The 27,872-nt window shown below is 40.9% G+C and overlaps 1 protein-coding gene across 4 annotated transcripts in view; it reads left to right on the plus strand.

Moving 5' to 3' along the window:
• The first annotated feature begins 3,461 nt into the window (after positions 1-3,461).
• Positions 3,462-27,872, plus strand: part of dennd5a (DENN/MADD domain containing 5A) — a 42,414-nt gene continuing 18,003 nt past the window's right edge. For 2 of the 4 annotated variants that reach the window (XM_050040644.1, XM_050040663.1), the window contains exons 1-6: positions 3,462-3,714; positions 16,332-16,403; positions 17,212-17,321; positions 18,589-19,273; positions 25,177-25,364; positions 26,436-26,747. In XM_050040644.1, coding sequence (XP_049896601.1) covers positions 3,615-3,714; positions 16,332-16,403; positions 17,212-17,321; positions 18,589-19,273; positions 25,177-25,364; positions 26,436-26,747 — 1,467 coding nt within the window. In that variant the 5' untranslated portion in view covers positions 3,462-3,614. The remainder of the gene's footprint in view (positions 3,715-16,331; positions 16,404-17,211; positions 17,322-18,588; positions 19,274-25,176; positions 25,365-26,435; positions 26,748-27,872) is intronic. The other 2 variants (XM_050040652.1, XM_050040671.1) reach the window with 1 other exon arrangement.

Consider the following 27,872-nt stretch of genomic DNA (forward strand, 5'->3'; position numbering starts at 1 on the left):
ATTCACCTCATCGCTAGATAGACCTACTCCTGAAAAACTCGTGCGCAAGGCTTTTTGTCCCTACGAGGCCACCGTCATTTACCCGACGGGAGGGGTGAGTGAGTGAGCCCTGCAATCTAGAATTTGACCACTGATGTCACTGTTTTCAACCCATTTTACACACTGGCCCTTTAATGTCAATTGGTCAGCAGTAAAGGCATTTAATATCCTATTTTCCACCTTTGACTGGGCTGTGGACACCTCCAAAGATATGCTCCCGCCATGTAGCTGTAGGACATCCCGATCCCGTTCTCTACACAAATACATAGTTATTTGAAAACGTTTTTACAAAAGTTCCATGTTTATTTGCGAAATTATACGTAGATGTATGAACTTTTTTCCCTGTCTCTTGCATGGTGGTAGCCATGGCAACGTCTACCCCTTGCTGGCAAGTCAGCATCTGAAATCCCTCGCTCTGAAGGGCTAGTTTCATACCCACTACCCCTTGTTATGCCCCCTACCTCTACATGCAAAAAGGAATTGGGACACTTCTACCCCTCGTGGGAACGCGCCAATCTAAGGGTAGGGCCAAGGGGTAGGGCTAAGGGAGGGTATTGGGATGGGCCCTTTGTCTTCTCAAGGCAGAGGAACTTGACTGCTACAGGAAGTATAATCATCCTCTTGGAACCATCATCCAGTACCGTGAAGGTGTCCATGGTTCTCTTCCAGTTATGAAGTTTAACTCGAACAACCTTAAGCATCACTCTGTCAGAGTAATGAGAGTGATTGACGTCAATCACGCTGGATGCAGTACTGACAGTAAGGATATTGGGGTTCTGCTCTCTGGCCTTGGCAAGGTGGTGCAATACAAGGAGTTGTTCTCCACAAGTACTGCAGGCTTTCTTTAATGTTCAGTGGTGAGCAGAGTGCTTCCGCCCACAACTCCAGCACTTGCTATTCTCTCTGTTCCAGGCAGCACACAGCAGTGATGTCTAGCTTGGCAAAGTCACTACATCTGCTTAGGTAATGCTCTGTCCCTTCACAGAAAGTAGAGCTTAAACCGCTCTCGCTTTGTGGTTGTGGCAATGGATTTAGGAGCTGCACTTTGAACACTGGCGGGCTGTTGTGATGTAGCTTGGTCTGGCCCATCATAAATGGAAGTAGACTTGCTCTTGTGTTTGGTTTCAGGTGGCTTTGGATCCTTCCAGTCAAAGTATGGCTTGTCTGGGGTGTACAATTCTGTGGCCTGCCTGGACACCTGTATGGCTCGGGACTTCCGCTCTTACCCCTCAGCCAGGTCAAAGAGAATGTAGGTTTGATTGGATCCAGTTAGAATGATACCTCGGTTGAGACAGTACTCAGCAAAGCTATCACGATAGCTTGGTGGAAGTTTAGCAAGTAGTTTGTCTACGTGGGAACCACAGTGAAGTTCGGTTTCCATAGTGGTAAGCATCCCCACTGGCAACAGCCAGGGCGAAGTCTTCAACGGCTTGAGCATCACCTGCTTTTATGGGTGGTGCGTGCAGGATGGGACTAAGCTCACTTTGTACTAACTGCCTGGGCTGTCCGTACTTCTGCTCAAGAGCCCGCATGGCACTGGTATAACGCGTAGGGTCATGTATCTTTTAGCTACTTGGAATGCACTGGGAAACCCCAAATGATCTAACAAGATCAGATATTTTTAGTCTTCTGACAAATGACTGTGAGGTCTAAGAACAGTGTCCAGTCCTTTCTTCAGAAGGGCAAAATCACTCTCTTTTCCTGAGCTAAAAAAACTATAGGTTTAGGTTTAGGTTTAGGGATGCCATAGGAAGATGCGACCATCATTTCTAACATGTTAGGGTTTGGACCTACAAGATTAGGTGGCTGAGGAGCATGGGATTATCCATCATGTGCTGGTAATGGACCATACTGCGGAACCGGGTGTTGTAGTACAGGCGGCGCAGGCTGAGGTGGCACATACTGAGGCTGTTGTTGTGCACGTGGTGCTGGCTGAGGTGGCACATACTGGGGCTGTTGCTGTGCAGGTGGCACTGGCTGAGGTGGCACATACTGAGGCTGTTGGAGTGCAGGTGGCGCCGGCTGAGGTTGCACATACTGAGGCTTACGTAGTGCCTGTAGTTGGACTGGTGGGACCCATGGTTGGAAACCATGAGTAAAAGCCACTTGTGCATGTGGAGACTGGGCTCGATCAGGAAAGCTTTGAGAGCTTGCTGGCAGGTACGGCTGCACATGTGTCATGTCTTTCTGTGCTGCTTGCTGAGATACAACACGCTGTGGATAGAGGGGCCCTGGGCTCACTGAGTGCACTGGTCTGAGGAAGTAATCAGGATATGGTGAGGTCATCCTAGGGGCTGATGACGATCTACCAACTGGAGGTGCTGCTGAGGGCCAGGCATGAGCAGTTGTATTAACAGGGATCAGGCCTGGCTGTGCTGAAGGACAACACAATGGTAGTTCACAAACCAATGGATGACTTCACGGTAGCTACGACCATTGTTTATACAGTTTATAGATTAGACCTATTGTAACCAAACCCAAACTAGAGACCATCCTGCCATGGGATCACATCAGATGTATAAAAAGAACTTGATACAGGGTTGCAAGCGGACCCCCTGGATGTTAATTTTTTTTCCCCCTTAGTCAATATATTTTTATCTTGTGTTGAACTGGGCGTGTCGCGTATTTAAGTGGTCGTGACTTGTGAAGTGGGTGTAATGTGAAGTGAAGTGAGAAGTCTGCAGGACTGCATAATACCCTTCGCTTGTTTTCTAATGATATGTAAAGCCAGAGAGAGTGAGAGAGAAACCGGAAGTAATGAAAATTTACATCGAAATAAAACAATAATTGGTCTCAACAGCTAGTATTGGATTAAATCATTAAGATAGGGTTAAATACCCTATATGGATATAAACACTAAGTTAGAGGCCTTTTTTTTAACATATCACGTGTGCTCTAATAAAAAAGGAAAAACGAAGTCAGTACACAATGAAACTTAAAATATGCAGGTCTGTAGTTGTTTTCTCCTTTCTTTAAATTACTACTAGTTACACATATTGTACATATTTCTTATTCTTAATCCTACTTATTGTGTTGTACATTTTTGCATTACATACGTATTTTTATATTTCACACTTAACATACTAGTATTAGAACTGTATTGTAGCATAAAGCACATATGTTTTTTGAATATTTTTACACACTTAACATATTCAGCACATTATACATATTTTATTTTTATATTTTTTACATACTTACCTTACTTAATGTATATATATATATATATATATATATTATATATTATATATTATATATTATATATATTATATATTATATTACCCTCATTATTTTTGGGCAGTTTTTGAAAAGCTACGTACAGATAAAACACGTATTAATTTATTTTTCTTGTTTACGGAGAGGACGTTTTATTGTGAAGGGTCGCTACAGGATGTAGCGTAACCGTTGGTGTTAGCCATGGTGTTAGCAGAACAGGTTAGCTTAGTATCGGTACTGATTTTAGAGCTTCGCAGTAACGTAACGTTAGCATCCGTGATGGCAGAGAGAAATCACTTCTCCGAGTTCCTTTAATATGCTCCCTGTTGGGGGGATAAGGGTACCACCGGACCAGTCTCAAAATGACCACCGGCTTCAGCTCCGGTTCCTGCCGGTTCGCAGATTATTTTGTGATCTGCGGACTCGACACCGAAAGCGGGCTGGAACCCGACGAACTGTCCGGTAAGCACATTAGCCATTGGGGTAAATGTCGGGCTGATGCTGTAGCAAATGAGGAAGGAAAACAGGGGTGTTATACATTATGTCAGCGGTATTATTTAGCCTTTACTCTGTCTTAATGTGTCGGTCGTTCATTTATTTGTGTAACGTTTAAAATATGTTGTTAAGATTAATACACAGCGGACATAACGTCAGGCCTAGCTTATCTTCTCTCAGCCTGTTTGTCTGTACTGCTCGATGACAAGCGAGAGGATTACTGGCTTGTTGTGTCTCTTTAACGCTCTGGCATGAATTTTAATTCGAAGGTTGTCGATAAATCCCCACCTGATTTTCATATCCATATATACATCAAAATGATTTGATGTTGGTGCTGCGCAGTAATACATATCTAATGTCAGCAACATTTTCTTGCAGTTATTCCAGACTTTGGTGCTGGTTGATGGTGTGATATTGATGATATAATGTTATTACAATTGAGGCTGTTGTCACAGTGGCTTCTAGCTGTCAGCGGGGCATTTAGATGGGATCGGGTATCAAGGTAGCAACACACATGGCCAGATTAACATATTCCCTAGGGTTTAAATGTACCATGCGACCCCCACCCCACCCTTCGACCCCTGACATCCTCAGCATCCACCAGAGATCCACATTGTGCATGCAGCCATCCTCCTCAAGTAACCTCCTTAGAGGGCACACCCTTCCCTTCACAAACAATTATAGAAACAGCTTAAACATCTAATATAAGTACAGTGGGCTGTGACACACCTGGGTCCTGTTTGATTCTGGAGCTTTGACCCTTTCTGTGAACATTTTACCTGCATGAGCATGATGCAAAGAAAAGAGAGAGCATCTGCCAGTATATCTGCATGCGGACCTGTGGCCTGAGGGTCCCTGGGCATGAGCTGTGGGATATTACAACACTGCAACAGTGCTGTTTTTCTTTCATACTGCATTCCTGGTCAGCTGACTTTATGAATGTATATTTGTTCATAAATGATAATACATTTTAGCATCAGCTAGTAGGGGTGGGCAGTAGATATATCATGAGATAATGTATTTTGTCTATTGTCTGTTTTTATTACTGGTAGTACTGTGGTACTTATCCCTTTTGATATATCTGGGTTTATTAGGCCATTGTGGGTATGATCCTCACATCAAAGTGATACCCGTTCTTATCTTTCCAGGTGTTTATTTCACTTCGTTACACAAAACAGCCATTAAACCGGTTGATTTTCCAGAAGATTTACTATACCATGATATATATTGATATAAAATTACATACACTATGATAGGGATTATATCCATATGAGCCACCCCTACCAGTCAGATATTACACATGATAAAATATCTTCTCTGTTTAATGATTGTGATGACTCAATTAACTTGAAATTTCTGATGGAAAGGCTACATGGACATTAGGGACTTAAGATCTGACAGTCAGCCTACACAGTTGGGAATACTAGTTCTTCCAAACTTTGTCATTGCTTCGTGTTCCCATCATGTTGGAAGACACATTTGGAGGCAACACATGGATTTACCATCTTGTGAGAAATTGTTAAGACACTGAATCCAAGATGCAACATACCAAGCTGCAGTAAAGTGACAAGCTAATCCCAAACATGAACAGAGTCACTCTGTGAAGCTGGTTGGGTAGCCATGACAACTGACAAAAGGCACGTGACGGGATGTGTTACCATAACTGCATATTTCATCTCAAAAGAGCAGGTCCTAACAAAGACATGCACATCCATTTTGTCTGTCTCCAAAAACAACTTTGCCAAAAAAAAAAATCCTGTTACTTTCCTTGTTTGTCACATGAAAGAAAATTCGCATTTTATCTTGAATGTTCACACCTTTTACCAGTATGATTGAAGGCTTTTGTGACTGAAATGTATTTATTTATCTCTTTGTGTAACTGACAGAGTTTCTGAGGTCATGCTGCTGATATAGCTCGCCCTCAAGGTGCTTCCACCGTGGAAAAAATGATGTAATTATTATTACTCTTGAGTCTTTGTCTCCTTTGGGAGTCATGGCAGAGCCAAGACATCAGTGGAGATGGGAGCTGTGTTGCCAAATAATAGTGTTTACACCTTTGTCAGAGGAGATTTGTGTCATTTTGGAGTTTATGTAAATGTCGGGCAGCTCCAACATTTCACATACCAAATAATGTCAGGGTTTCCCGCAGCAACACCCCAGCTGACTAATATCATCGGGGAACTCTTAAATGTCAAAGGGAGCAAACAGGTCGACTACATTAAAGGCGTCACATATTTTCAACTCAATTATATACTAGTCAGTGCATTTACATTCAAATGATATGTGTCTTAATTAAAAAGAATCACAAAATACTTGCTCATGTTTGCAGTCGAGATGCTTCAGTCAGGCAGACTATCCAAATGCAAAGCTGCTAACATGAACTAGCCTTAAGCCTGCTGTGAGTATCTGCGTTGAGGTGTAGCCTATAAGCTGTTGTTGAGTAGGTCACTGCGTCTGTACTCTATGGCTTCAGACAACAGTTCAACTAGTTCAGCCATTTTTAATGATTTACAGTCTCGTCAGGAAAAAAAAAGGTTTCTGTATGCCAGCTGTCCAAAACCCCGTGATTCATAGAGAAGAGTCTATTTCTTCATTTTCTGTGTGATTTATCGTGACTCAGCAGTCAGTGAGAGGCCTGCAGAGTTGTTGTTGTTTCAAAAAGAAAGTTTTTTCCTCTTTAAAGCAATGACTTAACCAAAAATCCCTTTAGTTTTCAAAGTCTCTGTACTTCCTATTTTTTTACTTCCTTTAATTTAAGTTCCTGTTTACAAGTTGAGTTAAGATTTACTTGAAATGCACAAAATTAAAAGTTCAGAAACATGCACAATTTTGTTTTAAATTTGGAAAAGAAATGGGCACAGGTAGATGTAAGTGACCGGACTAAGGCCATATCAAGAACACTAAGGCTTTTCGAAGACGTTAAAGAGAGTGAAGACATATGTCAACTTTGCGTCAGAGAAAACACTGTTGTATGATTATTGTTCTTCAAAATGTGGTTTGGTGCTTTCAAGTAGCAACAAAATGAAGAACGTGACTTCTTGTTTTGTGCCATCTGATATGACAGCTGATTAAATTGTCAGCTGTGTGAAAACCACATGTATTTTTGAAATGCGTAAAGACAAATAAATATAGACCTTTTTTTTCCTAAAATTTTTATGTCGCTAATGTCCCATTGATAGGCTTCCCCGCTCGCCTTTAAAAATATCTGGGTTACAGTAGCTGTATTATTATGTTCTTAAATTACCTTTCAAATTTTCAAATGGCTGTAAAAACATGTTTTTTGTTTTTGTCATCTGCCATTGAGTGTGTGTTGTCAGGGTTTTTTGAGGTCTCTCTTACTAGACAAGAAGTTAACCAGTTGAATGCTTGCACAGGAGTGCAAACTGGGGCTCTGTGGTCAAACATCACTGACACTGCTCTACTTACTGCATCTTGCTGCTGTTTACTGCAGAAGGAGTTCAGGGGCTTGCCCTCATGGGCTTTCAGTTTAAGTTGAAGAGAGGAAATGGTGAGGAAGTTCCATTGTTACAGGTTACATGTGATAATGTCAGCTAAATGTCTGCTATAGGTTTGCTTAGAAGTTGTTTTGCATTTTAAAACAACTCATTTGGGCCCATTGTTTGAAACATTAAAGTGTCCCATTGTGTGAGATTCTAATCTTGGTTTCGGTCTTTAAAGAAAGTTCATATCCTTTTTTTCACAATGACATCAAAATATTGTGTGTGTTCAGTAATTGGGGGATGTTTCAGATGTCTTTCATGTGTGAGTAGATTAGTAGGAAATGCAAATGCTGGGAAACTCTGCAGCAAACAAAACTGTAAACGTGAAGGGTTACCAATATAAGTGCTGAATTTGAAGATAACAATAAGAGTGGATGCTTTTTCAACCTTTTTTAAAAAATACTTAAATACTAGCACTGAAAAATTCTGTTGAATTATTAGTCAGTAGACAGAAAATTAATTGGCAATCAGTAATTTGGGTAATTTCTCAAGCAAAAATGCGAAACACTCTGGTTCCAGATACTCGAAGTTGAGGATTTGCTGCTTGTCTTTATTATATATGCTAGTAAAGTAAAAAATATTTTGGTTTCGGATTGTTGGTCATCCAAAACAAGACATTTGAAGTCATGGCAGTGTTGTGGCAGTAATTTTATAGTGAAAACAATTAATTTATTTTATTATTTATTTATATTATGTTAGTTATTATTATTATTATTATTATTATTATTATTATTATGTTATTTATTTATTTTATAAAAAAACATAATTGAAATCTTGAAAATAATCCTTCATATCGTAAATATTGTACTAAGTTATAACTTATTTCTAAACAAATGCTTCCTTCAGCTGTAACTGAAAGACAGTTTTGAGCATCATTAAACAACTAATGTCATGAGATCATGAACAGGCCTTATCAAAACAACAGCTACCAAGAATGGTCACATAGGATCCTTACTCACTTAGCAGTTATTGTAATTACTGAGCAGATGACCGATCAGTATTCAGTAATTATACGAGTTCATGCTAACGAGCTAATGTTTTAAACATTTTGAATTAATTAAAATAATGCCTCAAACTTTGCTGACAAACCTGTTGATGGACACTTGGTGCCATGAATGAAATGAGCTAAATCAAACCCTTTCTGGCAGTTTTATCTCTAGTGATGTAACAGAGCCTCAGTATATTTCTCATTTTCACTGTGATGCAATCGTGATTCATGTACAGTGAAACACAAAGAAACGACCAAAACTTTCTCCGAGCATAGCGTTTGGCAGCACACGGAGGACCTGATTAGCATATGTATGACCCTGCAGCCTCACAGGCGACACTGGAAACACAGGCAGCTGAGGGACATAAGTACACTCGCACACAGGCTCTACTTATTCAAATGCTAAATATCCTTTTGAATTTCCCAGGCAGCCTCTCTACCCCCAGCCCTACTCAGCAAACAAATGAGCATGAATGGCTCGACATGAAAGCTGGTTTTAAATGCATAATGTGGGCTTTCATATTTTCACTCAGTTATTTATTTATAGGCCTGTAAAGGGTCTCCTGTCAGTCTTTAAAAAAATCTACTTGAAAATGTATCAAGGATATTTTGAAGATTCAGTGCAGATATCACAGGGCTTTTAGGGTGCAGCGTGTGTCTCGATCTTCACACGCAGAATTACTAGAAACTCAGAAGCTGACCGTAAATTAACTTGTAGTAAATAGTGGCACGGACTAAGGTTGTAAATAACGACAGAATGTCATTGATTGAAGCTGAAAATATAAGTGCTGAGAAAACTGACAGTAAAATCTGCAGCTTAAATCATTTTACTTTTAGTTTTTAGGTGACTTGTTTCTTCTCAGTGGCAACGTTGTCTGAGACTCCTGGGTACTGTAGTGTTTAGACTTGTTTGCTATGCCAAAATGATGGACAAATCATTAGTTCTTAGAAACAAAGTTGGAATAATTAAAAAGTAGCGGTCATAATATAAACCTATAGAATTGTCACATCATTGTGGAAAGTCCAGTGTTGCTATGTTAATTAACATTTAGAATATCATTAAAGGTCCAGTTTGAAGCATTTATGAGAATATATTGTTACCTGAGAATGAGCCATTTATATCTACATAGGGAGTGGGTCATCTTCCAAGGAGTCCGCCATGTTGAATGTTTCTACAGCAGCCCAGAAAGGACTAACCAAACACTGGCTTTAGAGATGGCCACTCATGTTTTTGCGTTGACCACCATAGTTAGCAGCCCGTCACTGATTTCTTTAATGTGAAGCTTAATTCTGTGTTTTTAACGGTTTAAATCACCGGGTCAGTTTGTTCTGGAGAGGAGGAGACCTCTGCAGATAAATAAGCTCCTAGACTGGTAAAAACCTCTGATGAGCTAGCAGCTCATCTGTGTCAAGCTGAACAGCTTAGGAGAAGCACAGATTTATAATGCGAAAGTGCTTCAGCTTCCTGTAAAAACCTCCTGAACAATGAACACCGAAGGATTCCCAACCAAGAGTTCAAAATGGGAAATATGGACACAGAATGGGGACCTTGTGACAGTTTACATTCTTTCCCATTATGACGGAGTAGTTAAACCTGCAGATTCTTGTCTGTTTCTCTGCAGTCCAATCCTGTGGCTGCCAACAGATGTTTTGTGAGCTGAATTTTCGGCCTGTAAAGTCACATCAAAGCGGTGTAAGGGTTGAAGATGTCTCACTGATAACATCTCCCTGTTAGCTGTTTGATGTAGATATTGATCTGGCTGGTATTTGTATTTTCCATTTGCTTCGTCACAGTAGACATGACAAAGTAGGGAAATCACAGGTGCAGTTAATACCGTAATGAGTGCATTACATTTGAGTGAGCCAGTTTTCATTGCCTTGGAGTTGTTGAAGCATACGCATGATTTACTGGGACACTGAAATGTAACAGTGCCATCTGTTATTAGTTACACCTCTGTTTTTTCATGTTTGACAAGTCAAAATATTCTAAACTATACTTATAAGCAGTTTATATTTATAGTGTTGGTGTTAAATTCAGAAATGTTGAGAGACTAAGGCTAAAAATGGACATTTTACCACACTGAACAGAGACTGCCATTACAGTAGTTGGTACAGGTGTTCATTTACTTTAGGTTAACGCTATAATATGTAGGTTTACAACATGTTAAGTGAATTAAAGGAATTCCTTGACACATTGACATTTTCTTTGACAGCTAATGAAGAAGTCCAGTGTGTAGGATTAAGTGTCATCTTGCGGTGAGGTTGTAAGACTGAAACTTCCCCCACGTGTCAAGCGTGTAGGCGAACTACGGTGGTAGATGCAAATGGCCTTATCTAGAGTCAGTGGTGGTTTGTCTAATTTGGGCTAGTGTAGAAATGACACAGTGAGCTCCAGGGAGAGGACCTTCATATTTTTAGGTGATTAAAAACTCAGAGAAACATAGTTATGACTATTATCAGAATCAGAATCAGAAATACTTTATTGATCCCCGAGGGGAAATTATTTATGTTACAGGTGCTCCTTGCAAGAGAGGAAAGATACGTGAAAATATAAGAAATTTAAACAATAGTATTTACAAATATATAGTTAAATAAACAGGAATTATTAACAAACATAAACGTAAATAAATATATATATATATATACATATATATATTGTAAACTGAACAAGATTATTTACACAAACAGAATATATACAGTCAGGGTGAATGGGGTTATTGCACAAGTTAAATTAAATTATTGCAGTGTGTGAAAAAGTCTCAGGGCCACTCAGAGGGAGGAGTTGTACAGTTTGATGGCCACAGGCAGGAATGATTTCCTGTGGCGCTCAGTGGTACATCTTGGTGGTATGAGTCTCCCACTGAAAGTACTCTTGTGCCTGACCAGCACATGGTGGAGAGGGTGTGAGACATTGTCCAAGATAGTTCGTAGCTTAGACAGCATCCTCCTCTCTGACACCTATATCAGATCAATCTATATTACCATTTCTGCCAATAGATGCCTCCACATCCTACATACTTGACCTTTAACCACATTATTGCCCTAAAGCGACCCAATAAATTAGATGGTGGTATTTTTGGCAGCTACTCTGCTCACATGTAAGTGATGTTAACCACTTATTTGAATGAGGAAAGGCAGCAGTGTTAGTGTGCTGCTTTTCTGTAACTTCTGTAAGTGCCAGTTTAGAAACCTTTCCCACACTGTAACAAGTAAAAAGAAAAAAAATCTGAGAAACTATTCGTGAAATTTTATCCTTTTATTGAAAAAAAATGAAAGCCCCGTATTGTCTCTGTTGGGAGCACAAGCTGTGAAGGCTGTGAGTTTAAGCTGTGAGTGAGCTATCATGTCCTGTCAGCGCAGGGTCCTCTGGGTGAATAAGTGTTGATGTTTTTGCTGCTGAGCTATTTTGGAATGTTAGCGGCGTCTTCGACAAATTCTGCTGCGGGCAGTCAAGTCGAGTCGTGCTTGAGTATAGCTTTCTAGTCAGAGAGGTACATCCCTTTATGTCTGAGCCTAGTGGGCCACGCTACAGTAGGTGTGAGGGTGTGCGAGCACAGGAGGGGTGCAGAGCTGTGGGTGGTCCTTGGCTTACAGGATGAGGGGAAGCGGCGAGGAGCCAGAACTCAGTGACGCTCTACTCCCACTGCTACCGGTCCACACTCTCATGGCATCACAGTCCATTTGTTTGGGAAGCTAATATGACAAATGGAAAAAATGTTTACACTGTAGGTGCTCATTCTGATGAGTGTCTTCCCCAGGTGAGGCAGTTAGCTTGTAATTAGCACTAATTACTAGATGAAGATGGCGGTTGAAAGAAGGAACACCTGTATGGTCTGGCCGACTGAACCTGAGGCTGGCTGTGCACGAGAGCAGGGATAGGCAGGTTATCTTCCTATGTTAAAGTATATGTTTAATTTATTTGTCCTGGAGAATTGTGCTAAGCTGTATAAGTCAGGGTGTATAACACCTCAGTGGAAGATCATTTTACCAGAATTAAAATTAAAAGGGGAATATCTCAGCTATTATTTCCCAATAGTCATTTTCCCCTAATTGTCCAGTGTGCAGTTCTTCTTTAGGCTTTTGATGTGATTTTAGCATTTACAACATTTTCCATTTCTGGAGTTTCAATTTCAGTTTTACAATATTCATTCGTCATTTCAATATCCAATTTCCTGTTTGAGTTCCTTTCTCTTTTTAACATTAAATTATGGACTGCTCTGGTTCCTGCCATGGACCTTTGTTGCATTTCTGTCCTTCATTTCCTGTCTACAGTCTCCAACAAAGGCATAAAAATGCCTCCCAAAAATAAAATGTTCTGAGTAGTACCATATGATAATCATTTATTTGACATAAGCTATTTTTATTTTGTATTTTGAGTCCAGGTGAAATTATTCCACACATAACGCTTCTGTGAGTAACCCATTATTGTTGTCCTTGTACCAGATGATGAGGTTTGTTGCCTCTCAAAAAAGGCGACAAACCTTAGCGTCACTATCTTTTGTGTTCTCTGAGAGACAATGACAACAGTCCTGTCACATTGAGCGACACCACAAAGGAAGGCTTTTGTCAAGTTATTCTTATAATTTCGTAAATTTATATGGACGTAGGCCTTGTTAACACTGTTATGCTGTCCTTATTTTGCATATTAGACAAGAATGTTTTGTATGTGTTTCCTGAAAGCGTCCAGCATGCGCTAGGATAATTACATTATGATTTCCACAATCAACAAACCCCCTTGTGTTTAGTTAGTTACTGTTGATGTACATTTACGTCTTGGGATTTGAGCTGACATGTTCTCGCTCTTGAACAACAGGAGTTCAGCTGTGCACTTAAAGCATTTTTTTTATCCTCTCGAAGAAAACAATAAAACAATTATATCCCTTGAATATGGTGATTAAACATTAATTCTGGTGCCATCATTGTGGAGTAACAGTGTCAAAGAAATAGTAAGTAACTGGATAATCTTTTTCCCATCCCTACTAATTTTAGTAATCTCCCAGTCTGACTTATCTTTGGTTGCTGGAGTCAAAGTTTACATTCCTTGCGTAGTTTCTTCCCCGCAGGCAGTTTGAATATGAAAGTAACCAGCAGATTAAACTACTTAATTCTTTAAGCTTTAACTAGGATTCTCAGTAAATGCTTTCCAAGATTAAACTGAAGTGTCTTGTTCAAACACCTGCCACGAACTGAATTAATGTAATCATTAGGGAAGAGAGTTAAGAGAGTCATCATTTCTTGTCTCTCTCTCTCTCTGTGTCATCATTAAGTCATATCATAAGTGCAATGAAAATGGATTTTCCTCACCCCTGACTACATAGGCCACATCAGCCCGAGAGCACCTTCACTTTGAAACTAGAGAAGAGATGATGGCGTGTGTCATACAGCTCACATTTGGCTTTGACATGCTGCATGAATGTGTGTTTCTGCCGGCAGGACTTTTTTTTCATTTGTGCTTGGCAAATGTCATGCATGAAGAGGAGACAGCAAAAAGCATTGCCTGGTTGCATAAAGGATGTTTTTCATTTCAAATGTTAGATAATCCAACTCAGCTCCAGGGCGAGTCAGTCTGCAACACAAGCGCAGACATTCACGCAGTAAACCTCATGACTCTGAAAGGATACACATGTTAGATCTGCCACAGTGTCAAAATCAGATTACAGGGACAAAATGTTAGAAATGTATTAAACGGTCACATAATGTCTCCGTAAAATACTTGTGCTTTATATACCATCTGCTAAATCATGAAGGATGAGGCTAACATGACTCTACATTTTTCTTTATGGTCACCAAATCCCATAAAAAGACCAGAGCCTGGCTGGTTTGCCATTCATTTCCAACTTCCTTACCCTGTCAAACACACTGGTTACAACTAAATACCAGTAATATCCCAGACACACCAAACCGACGTCAGAGAACTTGCGGCAACAAAGGCCATCGGTTTCATCGCCGTACCTGGTATGTGTCTCGGCTAAAAAGTTGCACATGAACACACTGCAAAGACTATAGCCAACGTCCAACCAGCACACACGTTTTGCACCTGCGTGAGAGGAAATAACTCTCCGTACCAGCAGACGGTGTTAGTCTGTATTCATCATTCAAAATGGGAAGACCGTTTTGACGCTAGTTAGCCTGTTGGCACATGAACAACACAGTCTAATCTTAAAAGAACAGAGCAGATTTACTTTAGCTCAATGACTTAAAAAATCTTATGTAACAAGTTTGCTTTAGTCTCACTCCCTCTTGACTTTAGGTGTTTATTAACTTACTGTGTGTCTTCTTGTGGGGCCAACAAGGGACAATGGTGTGGGACACTCTGCAGCGACTAGGGTGACAGATGCTCACTGATGGCCCAACATTCAGTAGGTTTACATGACATTAGAGAAGATCAGTTTATTGTGTCTGTCCTACTTAAATCGGACTTTTAAAATACATGTAAACATGCTAGTCTGACTGAAATCGTACTAAATCGTATTTCTGGACCACCACACCCAGATAATGCGACCGGAAGTCGAATTACTCCTGCATGTATACAGTCAATTGGACCCAAACTGGCCCAGGCGCTTGGCGCATGCTCCACAGTTTCCGCCTTGGGCTTTGACCAGGAAGTCGAATAGCATTAAATTCGTAACAGAAGAAGAACAACATGGCGGAACCTACAACCAGAGCTGTGCATTTTTGGACAGATGGAATGTACATAGCTGTAAAGTTGTCCACCATGGTACCAGTTTGCCGCTAGCTAACTGTAGCTAACTTGTGTTGATTGTTTGGACTGTCACTTAATCGGTCAACCGGAAAACTGGAAAACCAACAAACTAAAAGGGGGCATATCGCCACCTATTGTAGTGGAGTCGAACATACTTTGGTCTAGAAATTGTTTCTTTCCAGTGCTTGTATACTGAGACAAGGACAGTCCAATAAATGGCCTAGTCTAGGTATAACTGTAGCTTGACTTAACTGTGCACATACTAATTGACTAATGACCAACAATCGGCTTGGTGTGTTAGGGCTTGAAACGAATGACGAATGACGAATTTAGTACTAGTAAGCAAATGTTGGCGTGCTAAGGCTTAACTAAGATGGTGATCATGCTAAACATTCAGGGTTCCCATGGTTAGGGAAAGTCATGAAATTTCACAATCTAGTATTCCAGGCCTGGAAAGGGCAAGGCATTACTAAAATCCTTGAAAGTTTTTTTTTTTTTTTAAATCATGGAATTCTGTTGGGTGTAATGAAGTTAGTGGTTACAGTAATCTTCTCTGGAGAATCCTCCACATAATGTAACATAACAGCAAATCATTTTATTTGTAGCTGGTGACCTAAGATAGCTCTAAAATGTGTCGATGTGTCATTTGTTTACTATCATATGTGTTTCTTTGCTTTATCCCAGTGTTCCGTCTCTCCCTACATGGATGCCACCAACTGAAATTAAGTTTGAATAGAGTTTGAATCTGATATGTTTGAATAAGAGAAAAATAATGCTGTGACAGTTTGATTAAAATGTCAGATTATCAATCCCAAAGTTGCCCTACTACTACTTCTAAAATGTACTTATTTATTTTTGTAAGGAGCAATGTTCATGTTATACATTGGGAATTGTCATTAAATTTTGTTATGGGTCCTTGAAAAAGTAATGGAAAAGTTTTGAAATTGTGTCCAAAAAATGTGTGGGAACTGCGAACATTATAGCATGTTAGCATTGTCACTGTGGGCATGTTAGCATGCTTACATTAGCATTTAGCTCCAAGCACCGCTGAGCCTAAGTCGAGCCTCACAGAGCTGCTAGCATGGCTGTAGACTCTCTGTGCTGAGAATATAATCCATAGTAGAGCAGTATGGATTTGCATGATCTCTGGAAGAAGAGGAAACTACAACACACAGAAACACTGTATCCTTGTATCATAACCCAACCAGCTGGCTTGCATTAGCATACCCACCTGACAGAGACACGATAATGTCCTGTGTCTGTGTGCAGCTTGTTCTCAGAGCGGAGCTTTGAGAGCACAGCTGTCAGGATGTGTTTGCACAAACTGAGTAGTGATGCGCTACCCATCCAGAACCAGGCTTTTAATTATATTTTTGTTTTATTTGTTGTGTAGCTTTATGCCAGTATATAGAGGCTACTAAATTCAGAGATGGGGCCAGAGGAAATTTGGCGGGGGCAAATGAAGGTAACCCTCCCACCACACACACTCCTCCCCCTCTTAACCTGAGCTCAGCTTTAACCCTTCAACCTTTAACTTACCACATCTTTTTTTTTTTTTTTTTTTTTTTTTTTTACTCAGCAGCCCTCTTTTTATTATTTCAAATTCTGAGTTTTCTCAGTTATTTTCTGCACAGGTGTGGGGACTTTCTGTTTTGCGCACCCTGATTTCTCCTCCTGGTTTATCTTCTGCCCTCCTCCCTCCTCCCTCACATCCTTCAGCAGCAGCTGAACAATGAGCTGATGTTTGACAATCACCGCCTCTGTTTCTCTCACACACACACAAACCCAGTGCTGCCTGCGCTGGCATTGCTTGGTCAATGTTTACTCTCCCCCCACACTCTGAATGACTTTTCAGTGCTGCCTTGGTGTGTGCATCACTTCTGCTTCACTCTGGGTTCAAATCAACTCAATTTGTGCTTTCTATGATTGATTATTTTGTGTGTTCCTTTGTATTGCCATTAAAGCTGTCAGGAAGCATTACGATCCACAAAACAAATTACATATTTTGGAGTGTTACATGCTTCCTGTTTGAATATTTCATTTAGTTTGCTGTCCAGAGCAGGATGCGGATGACAGCTTTATATGATGCAATACAATCCTCCTCTCAAGACAAATGTGCTGACTTGCTCTTTCCACCGGAGTTGCGCCTGGCACTTTAAACCTGCTTCTGATCAAATTGTTCTTCTGCACTTTCATGCACATCTGGGAACATGTGCTAATTGTTTGTCTCCTTTTTGTTTTGTCGCTCTCTCTTTGTTTTGTTTCACTTTCAGGTGAGAATTTTGAGCAGAGTCCATTGCGGAGAACCTTTAAATCCAAAGTCCTTGCACATTATCCAGACAATGTCGAGTGGAATCCATTTGACCAGGATGCAGTGGGCATGGTATGATCAATACAATTATAACATTTCCTTAACATATCCTTTAAGAATAGTAGGATGGCTGGGAGATAAGGTTGAAATCATGAATGAATGAATATGAATATTTTTCCTTTGGTTTGTGATACAGCAAATGCATGCAAACCACATAGATAAAGTTAATGTTTGATGCACTGAAGTGTGTTTGACTGTTATCCAATACTAACATGTGTACAAGAAAAATATTAGGAACTGATTGTGTTAGTCCGCGTAGAATCATTAAAGGAATACTATATCATTTTGAATTCTGCTTTTTTTCCCCATGAGTTAGACGAGAGGGTTGATACCACTCTCATGTCGGATTATGGAGCTATAGTTTGGGGGCAGTTAGCTCAGCATCAAGACTGTAAACAGTCTTGTCCAAAGGTAAAAAATTATACTTACCAGCACATCTCAAGCTCACTTTAGTAGGACAGTAGTACCCCATTTCCACCAGAATTAGCACGTTTTTTAAATGTGGGAAAACCCGACTACTTTCCCATTGTCAGTAGACCAGGTTAGTAAACAGTAGAAAGCAGCATGGAGACCAGCAATAATGTTACATTGGTTACGTCTTTTTTATATCCCTTACTTTTTAAGTCCCTCTCTCAAACCTGGTGTAGACTAATTTGGAAGTTTGTTCAAGTGCTGCTTGGACAGAGAGGGATTGTTTGGTGTTTTGTTTTCAATTAAACACAAAAGCCAGATGTTTGTGGGTGTTAGTGGTTTTCTTTGTTCAGTGGAAAAGGGGCCTTATTTTAAAACAATGTGGTGATTTCAGAGGGAGTTGCGTGGCTGTGGTGTAATTACATTTTAAACTCTGTAGAGAGACAGCCTATTCATGTTGGAGCTACATGACATAACTCCCTCTAAAACCTCACACTGTCATTTTTAAATATGGTTTGTGTAAGGTATTGTTGTTAAACAAGATAAATAATGTCAGTGAGTTGTAGAGGTGCTGGTAGGTGTAATTTTGAACGTCAAACTGAGCAAGGCCAGCTTCAGTCCTCATGGTAAGCTAGTTTAATCGTCTTTTGAACTCCAGCTCTGTACTTTGTGCACAGACACAAGAAACTCATCTAACTCTCAGAAAGACAGCGATTTAACAGATTGCTCCATTGTGCAGCCGTGCCTTTAATTTAGACAGAAAATCGTGTAAAATAGCCCTGGCTATTAGGTTTTGATTAAGTCTGATGTTCCCTCATATTTCCTTTTCTTCAACCCTCTGATGCCTCCTCTGACTGTCCTTTTACAGCTCTGTATGCCGAAGGGTCTGTCATTCAGGACGCAGGTCGATTCCCGAGAGCCTCAGTTCCACTCGTTTATCATCACCAGAGAGGATGGCTCTCGGACCTATGGCTTTGCCCTCACCTTCTTCGAGGAAGTGACCAGTAAGCAGATCTGCAGTGCCATGCAGACTCTTTACCACATGCACAATGCAGAGCAATACGACATCTTGCACACTCCCACCTCGCCACCGGGACCTGAGGACCAGCGGCACCAAAACTCCCAGCCTCGTCCCATGCTCCACGCTGCGCCCGCCATCTCCCGCCTGCAGCGCTTTAACTCATACGACATCAGTCGCGACACGCTGTACGTGTCAAAGTGCATCTGCCTGATAACGCCCATGGCCTTCCCTCAGGCCTGCAGGAAGGTGCTGCAGCAGCTTCACCAGGCTGTCTCGTCCCCCCAGCCCCCACCCCTCCCACTGGAGAGCTTCATCTACAACATCCTCTATGAGGTGCCCCTGCCACCTGCCGGGCGTTCCCTCAAGTTCTCAGGCGTGTACGGGCCTGTGGTGTGCCAGAGGCCGAGCACATGTGAGCTGCCTCTTTTTGACTTTTCCATCGGTGAAATGATTAATCTGCTGGGGATGGAGAACGTTCTTCAGCTGTTCACCTGTGCCCTCCTCGAGATGCAGATACTGCTCTACTCACAGCGTAAGTAGCCATCCTGCTAACGTTACGCTCAGTGTTTTCATGTGACCTTTAGCATCCTGTCCCATTAGGGTGCATTGATTTCAAGTACCTATGCATCTTGCTCACATTACATGTTTTTTAAAACAAATAGACAAGAGATCAGGCTTACATTTAAATTCTGTATAGTACTATGGACGTAATTCATGACCACTGTATACGTTTTACGAAGCAGAGGAAATTCATGCATTATATGTAACAGCTGTTCTTTGACATTGTGAGGTCATGTGATTCTGTTTAAGGCAATCTCAAGAGATGGGTCTGCAGCTTAGAGACATATCAGTGTCATGACATGAGACTAGAAAACCTCAGGTGGTCTTAAAGAGGGATGACCTTGTTGATCCTTGCTGAACATTTTTCTTTAAATTTCCTGGTTACTTTAATTCTTTGAGTTCATTATGTAATTCAGTAATTTACCACGGCTCAAAATAAACACCATAACTCAGTGTAGTCTTAAGTGGCCTATTTATATAAATATATATATATATACACACGTCCGGACCAACTTTCCCACAGCGTCAGTTCCACTTGGCTACAAGACTACAAGACATGTTTGATATGCATGGTGGAAGTATTATCCAAGAGCTTACATAACCTGTTGAGTGTTTCCATTAAAGTGATGCAGTGTGAGTACCAGCTTGTGTAAATGTTGGACCCCCTCACCCATCACAGGAAGCTCCTGCTCCCAAGACGCACATGTAAATGTGTGTGTTTGTGTGTGAGGTTCGTCTTGTGTGCCTATTTGAGTTGCTGGGCTATATAGGCCTTTTTTGGCTGTCCTTTGTGATTCATCTTTACACAAAACACACAGCAAGAGTCTGACTATCAGCTACTTAATTTTATGGGAGCTTGATTTAAAGAGGAACCCTTTGGGAGTCCCGAAATCCAGACGGCTTGATATCTGTTTGCATTTATGTGTTTATCAGTGGTAACTGCTCAGTAAAGATTCAGTTATCCCAGCTATAATTTGCTAGTAGAATAGAATTTTAGCAAAGGTGCCATTCATGTCATTGCTCACTGTTTCAGAGACTGTGTGTGTGTGTTTGTGTGCGTGCATGCGTGTGTGCGTGTGTGTGTGTGTGAGAGGAGAAACAAGGAAATCATTTAAGAGTGCTTGGTCTGGTGTGGTGATTGGATCCATTACAATGGCAAGAGAAGGCAAATGGTTTACAAAACGCCAGGGGCCGGGGGGGGGGCTCTTAAGGGGGGAAAGCTGTGGTGTTGCTAGGCAACCTGGAGACAGGGAGGATGGCAGTGATGCAGGGTGATTATTATTGGTTGGAAGTGACATCATGCCTCTTTTTTTCCACCCCCCCATGAGGCTCATCACTGCAGAACGTGTGAAGGGTGTTGTGTAGAGTTAAGCCCTGGCAATCTTCCACTGAGAAGAAATGAGTGGTTGTTGGGAAAAGACTCCCCACTTCAACACACACACACACACACACACACACACGGAGGAGGAGAGGGATGCTCTGCAAATAAGGAGACAACTGCGTGTGTTATGTGCTATAAATAGCACCGGAATTCATAAGTCTGCTTTAAAATAAATAAAGAAAAGGCCAGCGTTTCTTCCGTGAAGCCATAAAAGAAAAGATCTTCAAAGACTGTCTGCTGCTTCTCCCATCCTTATCGAACAGGAAGCTCATCATGTGTCAATCATTTGTGACACACTACAATTAAGCCATTATTTGTTGTAATTATTTGAGTCTTTCTTTATGTGATTTATGCAGTCAAGAATGACAGGATGGATGAGAGGAGAGGGAGGACGTTGCAGTTACACAACGTACATTTGAGCCACGGAGATGCTGCATCTGAAATTTAAAGCTTAAAGTTTAAAAGCATAAATTTGAAGCTGGACGTCTGTCAGCACAGTGTGTTCGGCCTTGGCTTTGAGATACAGAATCAAGCTTGTCTTTCAGCCATGCACAGACGATCACACTGTACCTTTTTAGCTCAGGACATTACTCACTCTTTTTGTATAACCTTTTTGCATGTTAGGGACTCACATTACCATATTACACCAACGGACAAGACATACTTTTGTGAATTCAAAACCCTTTTTCACAGCTTGTCATTCACATATTATCGATTTCCATTTTAGTCTGAGAACAGTGTGTTTGTTTTGTTTCTTTAGGCTGCAATATCAGTTAACTAAATTATGTAGTTTTTGCTAGAGGTGAAATACTTAGTTGGTTAATCAAACAGGGTGATTGGAAGGAAATTAAATATTTTGATAATCTATAAATTGTTTAATCATATATCAAGGAAAAAATGCTGAACATTTTATAAGGATTTGCTCTTTGTAGTTATTTTGGACTGTTGATCAGAGAAAAGAAGAAATGTGAAGACATCTTGGGCTCTGGAATATTTTAGTGGGCACTATTCAATATTTTCTGACATTTTCAAAATCTAACTATTCATTCGGGCTGCAACCAATGACTTTTTCATCGTCAGTTAATCTAACAATAATGTTCTCGATTTCGCCATTAGTTGTTTAGCGCATGAAATGAAAATGGTGGGAAAAAAAGGCTGATCAATGTTTTCCAAAGGCCAGGATTAGGTTATGTCATCAACTCAAAGATGTTCAGTCTCCTGACATAGAGGAGTAAAGAAACCAGAAAATGTTCACATTTAAGAAGCTAGAATCAGAGAATTTGACTATTTTTTTCCTCAAAAAATTACTCAAATGATTAATCCATATCAAAACATTAACCATTATTTGCATCCCTGGCTCAGACTCCTAATGTATGAAATGAACAAACAGCAGGACTAGTCAGAGTTGTTACAACTAAGTCTCTGCAGTGACCACAGAATACATCAATGGTTTGCTTTCCATTAACTTCTGACCAAATTAAAAAATGAATTGATCAAAATCAGGAGGTAACCTTGGTTATTGCCATAGTACAAACTGAGGCTAATAAAGGGAACACAGAATACAGTTGTCAAGCAAGTTGTTTCATTAGAGGAACAGAACGAAAACTGCAGCAGTTTCACTTCTTCAGTGTATTTTTAGCCTGCTGTGCTGCATCGTTTTGCACTCTGTATGTAAACTGAACAGTTCGAGCATCACTTCAAGTCCAATCTGCTACCAGTTCTCAGTGTCGACATTTATAAAATGTTCTTAGCATGCATCTGTGCATATACGCAACGGCACTTGACCCTTTATGACCTGAGTTAAAGTGGCTTCTTGTTAGTCTTGTTATGGTGGCCTAGTTTCCGAGCAGACGGGTGGTGTTAGTATTCTTGTCCCCATCCTGGGAGAAGCAGGCCTGCTGAGAAGGAGGGGGGGCTGAGGAGGAGGCCCAGGCTGGGGATGAGAGTCTCTTCTCATGGACCAGCACATGACCAAATGAAGGAATGGCATTTGTTTTGGCACCATAAGAGGAGAGGCAGAGCTGCTGCTGAATGTACAGTAGGTGTCAACAGGATAGAGCAGGAATGCAGATGAGGAGGACTGGACACATATTTGCAGCGTGTATACCAACCCTGAGCATGAAGGAGTGTTGCAGTGTGGAGTCATGACAAAGGAATTTAACATCAGCCAGAGGGTCAGCTGACTGTGGCTGTGTCACTGCTCAGAGTCTGGATCCTCCAAAGGATGCAGGCCACAGAGGTCCTTCATAGGACTTCTTCCTCAGATATCGTCTCGTTTGAGAAGGAAATCTAGCCTCAGAGACACCAAAGGCTGTAAATAATTTAAAACTGTCCTGACACATTTGAGTCTTTATCAGAAGATCCCCTCCCTAAATTTGGACACAGCTTGAGACTCATTACGGCCAATTCCTTTAAGGTTAGTCATTGATCTCCACTCCACTCCCATATTCACAGAGTGGAGAATAACAGAGACAACCAGACAAAGACTTAACACTGTAGTAGGGTTGGGTTTTTCCTTTGTCATGTCATGTTTGTCCACTTTGTCTGCACACTGTGTCCTCAGTACTGAATCCTGCAGAAAACAGCTGCTGCACTGCTTCTGTGGCTTCAGAATTCCAGTCATGTTTAGGGTTGGGCCGGTGTGAAAATGTTCAAACCAGATTTATATTAAACCAAACACTGAACCGGACTGGTTAACCAAATTTTACTAGGTATCAGCAGCTACTCTTGAGTAGAACATAATGACACCGTGTCCCATTAGAAAAGTAGCGTCCATCATGTAGCATTAAGTAGCATCAGAGCTCTTTGTCCACATTGATCTGTCATATATGCACTTCTGTGACGTCATGTGAACAAACCACGTAGCTCTCAGCTGTGCCCTCAAGATCAGATTAGAGACATCTAACCACTTAAAACATGGGTGAGGAGCCTACTTGCTATCTTCCTCCGTCCTATGTTTATTTTTTGAAACCGAAAACACTGTTTTATATTGCGATATTTACTGAAAATGACAAATGGTATAGCCAACAGCAAGTAGCCTAGCTTGTTTTCAGCGTGGCCATTTACTAGAAACTTTCAGATCTTGAGCGAACCCTCCAGCTGCCACCTTATTTTGGTTTTGTAGTGATTTAAATCTTAATAATCAGCTGTTTTTCGTCCATTGCAGCGCCTTCAAAGTGAGTGACAGGTATAAATTGCAACACAGCCTTCGATGAAAGTTGAGCTCAAAACAGCACTTGCAGCCAGTTAAGACATCTCTTTTGTCAGCTTCAAATCCAAAATGTTTTCATATTGGCACAGTTTTAGTTTTCCCGAGAGACTGGCTCTGTCATATCTTCTCTAGTCACCCCAAAAAGATCAAGCTTTCAAGTAAAAAAAAGTGGCGTGTGCCACTCTTTCCCCCTCCCACCTTTACTGAAATTTGATCTCCTTCATGTTGCCAACACCAGCCTCCACTCTGTAGTAAATTGCTCATGGTAATGGACCTGCACTTGTATAGCGCCTTTGTAGTCATCCGACCACTCAAAGCGCCTTTTATACGACGAGTCACACTCACCCATTCACATACACGTTCATACAAGGTGCCACCTGCTACTCAGTTTTTAACACAGTCACACACCGATGCAACAGCCATTGCGAGCAATTTGGGGTTCAGTATCTTGCTCAAGGCTCAAGGATGCTTTGACACGCAGACTGAAGGAGCCGGGGATTGAATTGGTGGATGACCCGCTCTACCCTTGAGCCACAGCCTGTCAGACACGAGTGGCTTTGTTAATCGCATTGTCATGAGGCTTATTACTAATTCAATATAAGTTGGCTTTAATGCTGTGACACTGTCAGAGGTTGCTGATGAATGACAAATGCCAGTTCAGCTGGTTTGCATTAAATCAAACCGGTTTAAGCTCGTACACCGGACTGGCACGGCAAAACTGGAAATGAACCCAACTGTAGTCACACTATAGTTTTAGCATCAGCCGATCAATGAAACTGAGGCAGGTGATTTCTATCAACAGAATAGCTGAGGCATAAACAGTGTGATCCCACAGAAACAACAGACCGTCATGTTGCACAACTCTTCTGTCATATGATGTTTAATGGCCGAAGTGAAGGAATAAACATTTATCAGACAAAGGCAGTGTTGTCCAGAACTTTTACTGGAATAAAATACGGCAAAGAGTGCTTTTGCCTTTGTATTGATGTCAGGAATTTGTCTCAAAAATACACTTTAATAGTGTAGAATAATGAACATTATGAATGGTAAAGCAGCATGTTTCTGCCCTATGGGTTTCAGTCCTCTAGTCTTGTCCAGTTAATTTTGAATTTATCACTTACCATGTCTTTAAATGGGCATTTGCATTCGGTGATTGTGATGGTTGTGCTGTTGAAACCACCAATCAGGTGAAAATGTTGTGCTGTACATTCTGCTGGCACATCTTTAACATTGTTACAGTCTGTCCCTCACCACCCTTCTCTTCTTTATATGTGTGAAACAGATTACCAGAGGCTGATGACAGTGGCAGAGAGCATCACAGCCTTAATGTTCCCCTTCCAGTGGCAGCATGTGTACGTTCCCATTCTGCCCGCCTCCCTCCTCCACTTCCTGGATGCTCCTGTGCCGTATCTCATGGGCCTCCACTCCAACGGACAAGACGACCGCACCAAGCTAGAGCTACCACAGGAGGTACAAACACACCTCAGCGTCCTAACATACTGAGTCAAAACTCTCTTCTTTTGGTTTATTTTGAAATTCTTTATATTTTTTAGGTAGCAGTTTCTATGACAAAACATACATCAGGACAGATAGAGTTTAATTTCTCCTCCTGTTCAGATTTTTTTCACCAAAATTTAAGAATTTTAGACAATGAAAGGAGAAATTTAAGTACATTTTTGGAGAGCTTAAGTGTGATCATGGGAGAAATGAAAATGTTTATAATAGAGCAGTTAATGAGGTTTGCGATCTTCATTTGGTTTATTTGCAAAGTTGCCTTTAAAATGGTAGCAAATTGCTGCTGAATTCACTGTTGTAGGATTTTCATATTAGTCTATACTGTACTGAGGAGTGTGAACAGCACTGTGGATCCTCCCACATCTATTTGTCCCACAACCTTTGCCTCTGTGCACATGTGCTTGCTTTCGACCGTTACTGGGTCATCACTGATGCTGTAAAACTATGTGACAAGATCTGGACTTAAGTGAATAAATCCTTCCTTGTCTTTATATTTCTTTGGGCACCCAAACATGCTCGCTGTATTTCATCAGTGTTTTCATTTACAGTCAGAACAAGCAGCTTTATTATTGTCGTTCTGCATAGGTAAGGCATTTGTTGAACTGCTGACACAAGACGTGGTGGACAGTTTTTCATCTCTTTCCTCTTGTGGCTGCTTTATAAGCTTCTTTGGAGTATCTGGTTACTCCAGATGTGTTGGACTTTCTATATTTAACCTACACAGTGCCCTCAGTAAACAGGGGTATTTCAAGGTCAGTTTGATTTTTCAGTCATCAGTTAGCTCATTAGGAGCCGGTCCTCTTTGCTTCCCATTTTATACAAAGACAGGTGTGTGTAGAAAGTGTAATGTGCTTTTAGATGTGTCAAGTAAATGTGGAGGTTGAACTGTAATGTTATTAGGACTTGTTATTAGACTTGCACAGATAATAGTAGTATTAAACTTTCTTCGTGCATTAGGCTCGATATATTTGGGTTTTTTTTAAATGTTTTTCATGATCAATTATCTCGTTCCTTGTCTTCTTCCAGGCTAACTTGTGTTTTGTGGACATTGACAACCACTTCATCGAACTGCCAGAGGATCTGCCCCAGTTCCCCAACAAACTCGAGTTCATTCAGGAGATCTCAGAGGTGCTCATGTCCTTCGGTGTGTCCCCAGAGGGAAATATTCACTCCAGTGACAGCCAGGCCAAGTACAGGGGCTTCCGATCTGTTGACATGGTCTCTGACAAGCGCAACGGCAACCTGGCCTCGCCCCTCAACTCCTACCTGCTGAGGGAGAATGAAACTATCGCCAGACTGCAGGCATTGGTCAAGAGGACTGGTGTCAGCCTGGAGAAGGTGAGAAATCAGGGTTCCTATGGATCCTTAAAAAGTCCTAAAAGGCACTGAATCCATTAATCTAAAAATAAAGCCTTCATTTGGACTAAAAAAGCAGAAGATCCACTGTCTACTAGCAAGCTGTCACTGTGTCTGGATGACAGCAAAGTGCAAATTCAGCGAGAGTTTGTGGCTTTACAGAAACCAGTACAAGGCAGTGCATGCGGGGCTGTGTGCATTTAATGCAAAAAGTTATTCAAACTTGGAGGAAAAAACAGCATATATTTCCCAAAGAAAGTCATGTTTTATGTTAAAATTAACATCTGGACAAAACTGTCCCTAACCCCGAGGAACTGATGTCAGTCTGTGTTTTTTTCTTCAGTTTTGGAAAGGTTTCATTTCAAGTGACATTTAAACAGTCTTCAAAAGTCTTCAGTCAAACTTGCCTTAAGCTGTAGGAACCCTGGAAGTGATGTCATCTTATGAATTAAAAATGGACTGCACAAATATATAGTTACATCTGTTTATGCTGGGAAATCTTAAAAGCAAATTTTGAAATTTAATTGAAGAATAATCAGTTTCAATAATTAATGCATTCAGTGTAAAATCAGCTCTGCGCATATATTTTTTAAATCCTTACTTTCAGCAGCTCCATTGCAATGCAAATACGTTTTCAGCTGGATCTTCTCATTAATGTGCAACTTAATTTTGCCAGCTTATAAATGAGGTGTAGGGCCAAAGGTAGGAAAAGGGATGGAGTGATTATCAATATAACTACATGAACTGAAAAAATGCTAATGTTTTATTGTGTCTTTACATTATGATTATTGTTGTTTAATATACAGTTCAAAGGTTAATAGGTTAATTAGTGACTCTAAATTGCCCATAGGTGTGAATGTGAGTGTGACTGATTGTCTGTCTCTATGTGTCAGCCCTGTGATAGTCTGGCATCCTGTCCAGAGTGTACGCCGCCTCTCGCTCAATGCCAGCTGGGATAGGCTACAGGCGGCTATGGCCCTGAATAAGCAGTTACAGATTATGGATAATAATGGCAATGATTATCGTTATTGCAGGGAGGGACAACGAACAAAAGAGGGAGCCTCTTCTGTGCTACACAGTGGGCTGGATCCATGTTTAGTTAGTACA

Source organism: Epinephelus moara, chromosome 1 (genome assembly GCF_006386435.1).
Source record: "Epinephelus moara isolate mb chromosome 1, YSFRI_EMoa_1.0, whole genome shotgun sequence".
Lineage (NCBI taxonomy): Eukaryota > Metazoa > Chordata > Actinopteri > Perciformes > Serranidae > Epinephelus > Epinephelus moara.